The following is a 7163-nucleotide window of genomic DNA, read 5'->3' on the forward strand; positions in this document are numbered from 1 at the left end:
AGAGGTGATCATGGGTCGGGCTAGTGTGGGCTTGGGCCGGGCCTTTCTAACAAAAACAATCTATTTGTGTGGGTCGGGCTAGGCCGGGCCAAATGTGTGGGCTTATTTGGCAAGCCCAAACCTGGCCCTTATGGGCTAATTCGGGTTTTTGGGCCTAAATGGGCTTTTCGGGCCCTAAAATTTACGACTTACATTAGAAAATAATTAACATAATACCTTCAATTACTACTTTAAAAACATACGTAGTTTATAAAATTGTACAAAATATGATACACATTGTTTTATAAATCTAAAAAAATATACTTGACTTTTTAAAAAGTTGTTTATAACTTGAACACTAGTTTAATAGGTTTTATAAAAAAAAAATCATTTATTATTAAATATGGGCCGGGCCGGGCTAAAATTTAGGCCGAATGCTTGGCCCAAACCCGGCCCAAAAATATGTCGGGCCTTTTTGGGCCAAAACAAAAGGCCCAAGCCCTTCTAAAAACCGGGTCAAGCCGGGTAGGACCAATGGGCTTGGGTCATTTGATCAGCTCTATTTGTCCTTCACTTCTGTGAATGCTTCTGCTTCTATCCACTTGGAGAAGTAATCTGTCATCACCAGCATCCATATTCTGTTTCCTGCAGCTCTAGGTAGAGGACCCACTATGTCCATTCCCCATGTCATGAATGGCCAGGGAGAAATGATGAGGTGTAAGGGCTCTGTTGGCTGGTGGGTCATTGGCGCTGAGCGCTGGCAGGCGTCACACTTACGGGCATATTCTGTTGAATCCGCCCTCATCGTGGGCGAAAAGTAATCTTGCCTGAGGGCATTGTTTGACAGACTTTTGCCCTCGCATGGTTTCCATATTCGCCACTATGGAGGGCATGCAACACAGTCTGTGGTTCCTGCTTATCCAGGCACCGTAAGTAGGGACCTGCCAATGATTTCCTGAAAAGTACATCATCAATTAATATAAATCCGGAGGCTTTCATTTTGAAGCCTCTTATCTCCTTCTTATCGTCTGGCAGTTTGTTGTATCGCAGCCAATCTAAGTAAGGTGTCCGCCAATCCCAGTCGCCTGCCTGTGTGGCTGGCTAATCAAGTGTCTGGTCGGCTGTCTGGTTAGCTGACTGGTCATCTGGCTGGGCAGCTGTCCTGGCTTCTGTAGTTGTCTGAACTGCCGGCCCATCTTGCAGGTCCTCCAGTTCTCCTCTATCTACCTCTTCTGATTTCTGGATAGATGGTTCCAGCATGTGTGCGATGGGGGTGCTGGACAGTTCTGTTGGTTTGAACGTTGCCCCCAGGGTTTCTAGGGCATCTGCCTCCACATTCTGATCTCTGGGGATCTACTTGAGCTTGCAAGTTTTGAATTTTTGTTTCAGCTCTTTTGCTACTTTAAAGTAGGCGATCATTTTTTAGTCCCTGGCTATAAATTCATCATTCACATGATTAACTATTAGCAAAGAGTCACTAGATATTTGCAGGTTCCTGATTCCCAATTCCAGGGCTAGCTGCATTCCCAGTATTAGGGCCTCGTATTCTGTTTCATTGTTCGTTGTTTTGAATTCACATCTTACTGCCTGCGCTATCAGATCTCCTTGTGGTGATCGTAATATTAAACCCATGACAGGCTGGTCGTATACCTATAAAAAATAACCAACTGGCTCTAACTAATATAGCAAGGGAAGTCAGGTCGATCTCCACAGGGAGATGGGAAAAATGTCAGCTTCAGCTAAGTCCGTCACGGTAACCAATTTGGGGGTTTAAATGTGTTTGTTCTAAACTAAAAAGATAAGGAAGAGAAAAAAGGCAAGAGAATAAAGATTAAGCAAATAAGGAGAAAGCAGATAAGACAGTCGGTTCACCATGATCATTCAGTCAAGCAATCTAGGTCTCAGGTCAATGCAAGTGTGGTCTATGGGGCAGTGAATATTTCCTTCCGGTCTCAATTCGCTTTAAAGCACAAATAGCTTAGCTTCCGCCCTCACTACGGTGCCCTTATGTTCGCTACGAGTCTCACCCTTTCCAACCTTCCGGTCCAGGTCAAGGTTTACTACGATTAAATGACTAATTGCGTCGACTCAATTAGACAGAGACAATTAAATATAGTAATTAACAACATAAACTACACAAGCATTAAACCTAATAAATCGATTACTATTTGTTCATAATCATGGATTCCCTAAGTCTTAGCAAAGGAAATTATCTACGTATCATCATCGGATCAACAACAATAATGCATAGATAATAGAAATTAAACATAATAATAAAGCAAATGGAAAGATTGAATAAGAGCAATAATAAAAGCAATAAGAGAAGGAAAGAATCAATAGCAATAAAAAGAGATTATGATTAAAAAGGAGTAATGTACCGATCACAAGTTCTGAATCCGCGTAGTCTAGAGTAAGGTAGAAGAGAGTAAAAGGAAATAGAAGAGGAGAAGAAGTCAAGAGAGTAACGCAGTCTACTGCTTAAAGTAGCACACGAAAATCCTCTTCCTAAACCTAATCCAATAGCCTAATTACAAAGCCCATACGAAAATAGGCGGAAAAACAACAACAGGATAAAAACCCCTCGATCGAGTAGAATTAAACCACTCGATCGAGTAACTAAGTAAAAATTCCTCTCGATCGAATGGAAAAACCGTTCGATCGAGGTTTTCTTATAATGGCCTTCTCGATCGAGTAAGCAAATAACTCGATCGAGTGAAACTTCGAGAGGTAAAGCATTCGATCGACTGAAAAGAGGTCGATCGAGCTATATTAGCACATAAGGCACTTTGATACCTTCCGAAATCAGCTCACGCGTCTTCAAAGTGATAGATTCCAAGCTCCGATTCCTTGTTCTCCATAAATGTATACAAATGGGACGAGTTTAGGCTCGATTTATCTTCTTTCCGGTCTGTACCTGCAATTTACATAAGACAAACCAAAGTAGACTATTCGGGGGTATTTTTAGCTAGATACCACGTAAAATAGTGCAGAAATACGTGTAAAAATGAGGTAAAAACCTTATATAAAATACACGCATCAACCCACTCCTGCCCCTCTTTGGTTGGAAGCTCTATCTATGTGCATCTGCCAGATCTCTGCCTCCCTGCTCCCTTCTAGAGTCAGGATTTCTTCGTCTGCCAGATTTTGGATAGCTGGGTTGAAGTCTGAAACAAAGTCTACCAGTGCTTGTGACTTGATTGCTGTCCTAGGGTCGTATTGGATGTCATACCCACTAAGGTGCACATACCATTTTGACATTCTGCCTGATAGCTCAGGTTTCCTCATTACAGATTTCAATGGGTAATTAGTCACGACATGTATGGTGTGAGACTCAAAATAGGGGCGCGACTTATAACATGCAACTACCAGAGCTAATATTAATTTTTCAAGAGACGTGTACCTCGTCTCTGCTGGCAGCAGAGACTTGCTTACGTAATAGACTGGCTTTTGCTCCTTATCCTGCTCTCTAACTAGAACGGTGCTTACTGCTACCTTAGTGACAGCTAGGTAGAGGAACAACGGTCCTCCTGGCTCCGGCTTTGATAGTAACGGTGGGTTGCTGAGATAGTGCTTCAGCTCTCTGAATGCCTGCTCGTAGTCTGCAGTCCACTCAAACTTCTGACTCTTCCTTAGTATGTCATAGAATAGTCTGCATTTGTCCGAGGACCTCGAGATGAATCTGCTCAAAGCTGTTATCTTGCCAGCTAGTCTCTTAACGTCCTTTGGCTTTTCAGGTGACTCCAGCTGTAACACAGCCTTATTTTGCTCAATGCTGGCTTCTATTCCCCTCTGGGTTACAATGTAGCCTAAGAATTTGCCAGAGAATACTCCAAAGGTGCATTTGGACGGATTTAGCTTTATTTTATATTCTCTGAGGGTGTTGAATGTTTCTGCCAGATGTTGCATGTGATCTGTAGCTTTTTCTGATTTCACCACCATATCATCAATATATACCTCCATGGTTCTTCCTATTTGCTCTTTGAACATGCGGTTGACCAGCCTTTGATATGTGGAGCCTGCATTCTTTAGGCCGAATGGCATGACATTGTAACAGTATATTCCTCTTTCAGACATGAATGTTTTCTTCCCGATCTGCAGAATCCATCTTGATTTAATTGTAACCGCTTCAAGCGTCCAGGAATGTCAACATTTCATGTCCAGCTGTCGCATCCACCATTGCATCAATGTGAGGCGGTGGGAAGGGGTCCTTAGGACATGCCTTGTTGAGGTCACTAAAGTCCACGCATACTTTCCATTTTCCATTCTTCTTAGGTACCACTACTATATTTGATAGCCACTCTAGATATTTCACCTCTCTTATCTTGTTTACTGCCAGAAGGCTGTCTACTTCCTGATTGATCACCTTATTTCTCTCAGCTGCGAATTTTCTTCGTCTTTGCTACATGGGTTTACACTTTGGATTCACGCTGAGTTTATGTGTTATGATGGACGGATCTATTCTTATCATGTCGTCATGTGACCATGCAAAGCAATCCATATTAGCTTGCAAAAATTTGATTAGGTGCTGTCTTAAGTTTCCTATGCATCCAGCTCCAATTAGCACGGTTCTCTCTGGGTGCAGCTTGTCCAAGTTGATCTGATCTAGCTCCTCGGCTGGAGGCTCAATGTATTCGTTTTGGACGTGCTGCTTCTGTAATTGTTATGCTGCGAGGCTGGCAGTGCATTTCAGTGCTTTCTTGTAGCAGCCTCTAGTTTCCTCCTGGTCTCCTCGTATTGTTTCTACCCCCCATGGTGTAGGGAATTTTATGCATTGATGATATGTCGAGGGGACTGCCTTCATCAGGTGTAGCCATGGTCTTCCCAGAATGACGTTGTAGGTAGAGGGTCCATCTATGACTAGGTACCTAACCTATTTGTTGACTCCTCCCACATAGGTTGGGATCACTATCTCGCCCAATGAGTTGGCTGTCTTTCCACTGAATCCTACTAACGGGATGGTTTTCTTCTTCAAATATTTCTCACTGAACCCCATGTTTTCTATGGCTATCAACATGATCAAGTTGATCGAGCTACCAGTATCTAACAGGACCTTTCTGACTGTGCGGTTATCTATTGACAGAGTGATAATGAGCGTGCCATGATGTTCTCGTTCGTCACGTATATCTTCTTCATCAGAAGCAACAGCAGGTAGATCACTATGAGAAATTCTGCAGGACGTTACTGGCCTATCTCCCTTAGCTCGGTGGCACGCCTTTTGGCTGCTGAATATGTTAACCCACTCAGATCTGAGCCGCCTGTTATCACGTTTATTATCTTGGTACACGTAGGTGGAGTTACGGGCTTTGTGGAGCCTACCTTATCCCGCTGCTTGCCCCCACGTGGTAACAGGTGGCTCAGTTCTCCTTGCTCGTACAGGCGCTTGATCTCCCTTCGCAATGTGTAGTAATCTTCAGTATTATGCCCGATGTCACGGTGGAATTCACACTTCTTCTTACTATCTTTTCTCCATGCTTGCCCTTCTACTGGTGGCCTAGGCCACCTTACTCCATCCCCCATCTCCTTGAGTGCTTTCAGGATTCCTCCGATGCCAGTGGTGAACCCATATTCTGCCAGAGTGGGGAGTTGCTGGTTCTCTTCTCTGTTGTCGACTCTGTTAACTCCCATTCCATATGGCCTATACCTTTCATCCCTTTTGTTGGTAGACTGCTTTCTTCCTGATTTCTCCATGGCTGAGGTGTTGGATACGCTTGGTGTATTAGGCAGGCTGGCTCTGGCTAGGATATCTTCTTCCAATTTGATTCCAACCGCTGCCTTTTCTTGCACTGCTTCAAAGCTATGACAAGAGTGCATAGTTAGTTGCTTGTACAGGCCAGAGTCATGGTGGAGGCCCCTCCTGAAGGCTTCTACTGCTGTCGACACATCACACTTTCGTACTGCCACCTTCTCATTGTTGAATCTGGTGTTGTATTCTCCAACAGTTTCCCCTGCTCCCTGAACAATTCTGTATAAGTCTCATGCATGCTTCTGTGGCTTTCGACTGCTTGCGAACTGTTGGGTGAACGCATTTACTAGGTCAGCGAACGTGGAGATCGACCTGTTGGGTAAGCTTACGAACCATCGGAGTGCTGGCCCCGACAGTATGGATCAAAATCCTTTGCACATGCAGGCTTCCTTTACTTGTCTGACAACCGTTACTATCATCATCTTCTGTTTGTACTGGCTCATGTGGTCAAAGGGATCTATTGTGCCATCGAAGAGAGGCATGTTTGGATTTGTGAATCCCTTTGGCATGACAATGACGGATATGGCGTCCACAAATGATGAGTCAGCATAACTGTCGGGTGCCGCCTTCTCAAGTGTGGGTGGCAATTCTGGGACCCTACTCAGCATCTATCTTAGCTCCAAGTATTGCTGGTTGGTTAGGCTTCGTGAGTCTGGAGCTCGTCTGTCTGCTACCTGCTGATTCTGTGTACTGCTTCCAGGTCCAAACTCTTGAAGGTTCTGATGTGCCGTGGCAGCTAATGGGGTTGAAGTCACGAGTGTTCCCTGATGCCAGTTTATCTGCGGGCTGCCTGCGGATCCTGCACCAGGTGTCTGATTAGTTACCATGAAGTTACCAACTGGGAGGTTACCTGACAGTGCTTCCACGTGGCTGACAGGCTGCCAGCTATCTGGCGTGAGGTATACCAGTCCTCGTGGGGTTATTCTTTCTTCTGATGATACTACTGTCAAATCCAATCTTGTCACCAGCTCGGCTACTATTTGTCGAAGCTGATTCCTGATGCCTGATGCCCCCTATGTTAGATCTACTATCGGAGCCCGACCTTCTCCCTCCGTGCTTGTTGGTGTGACACTACTGCTTCAGAATGTCTATTTGCGCCTAGATTTCCCTGTCTCTTTTTCTTGCTTCAGCTTCAGCTTTCCTCTGGTCTTCTCGCTTATTTCCATGACCCTCTGAAGGTTCTCCACGCCAGCGAGCAAGATTTGTGTTGGACTGGGTGGTGGGATGAGGCCTGAGCTTGTTGTACTTTTGTCCAATCTGGGTTGGGCCGTGACAGCAGGGGATTTGGGAGGTAAAGAGGTTTTTACCACAGGTGCGGTTCTTGAGGTGCGCCCAGGAGCCTGAGTTGGTGCCGCCGACATCGGATTCTTAATTGGATTTGGTGGTAACGACGGCTGGCCACTCCCTGACACAGTTGCTGATGCTTGCTTATCCATTATAC

General features: G+C 44.8%; 1 protein-coding gene across 1 annotated transcript; it reads right to left on the bottom strand.

Moving 5' to 3' along the window:
* Positions 1 to 4849: 4849 nt before the first annotated feature.
* LOC141641642 (uncharacterized) lies at positions 4850 to 6330 on the bottom strand. The gene is made up of 3 exons (XM_074450296.1): positions 6118 to 6330; positions 5354 to 5931; positions 4850 to 5234 (listed from the first exon to the last, which is right to left on the bottom strand). The coding sequence occupies exons 1-3, from the start codon at positions 6328 to 6330 to the stop codon at positions 4850 to 4852; spliced, it is 1176 nt and encodes a 391-aa protein (XP_074306397.1).
* Between the last annotated feature and the right edge of the window lie 833 nt (positions 6331 to 7163).

The sequence above is a fragment of the Silene latifolia genome, chromosome 2, assembly GCF_048544455.1.
Source record: "Silene latifolia isolate original U9 population chromosome 2, ASM4854445v1, whole genome shotgun sequence".
Lineage (NCBI taxonomy): Eukaryota > Viridiplantae > Streptophyta > Magnoliopsida > Caryophyllales > Caryophyllaceae > Silene > Silene latifolia.

What these genes read in the sequence shown, in the direction of transcription:
- LOC141641642 (XM_074450296.1), bottom strand. Translation starts at nt 6,330, where the DNA reads ATGCTGAGTAGGGTCCCAGAATTGCCACCCACACTTGAGAAGGCGGCA. An exon ending in TAGTAACGGTTGTCAGACAA is followed by an intron (nt 5,932 to 6,117) that starts GTAAAGGAAGCC and finishes AGAATTGTTCAG; the next exon opens with GGAGCAGGGGAAACTGTTGG. An exon ending in CGAAGGGAGATCAAGCGCCT is followed by an intron (nt 5,235 to 5,353) that starts GTACGAGCAAGG and finishes ACGTGATAACAG; the next exon opens with GCGGCTCAGATCTGAGTGGG.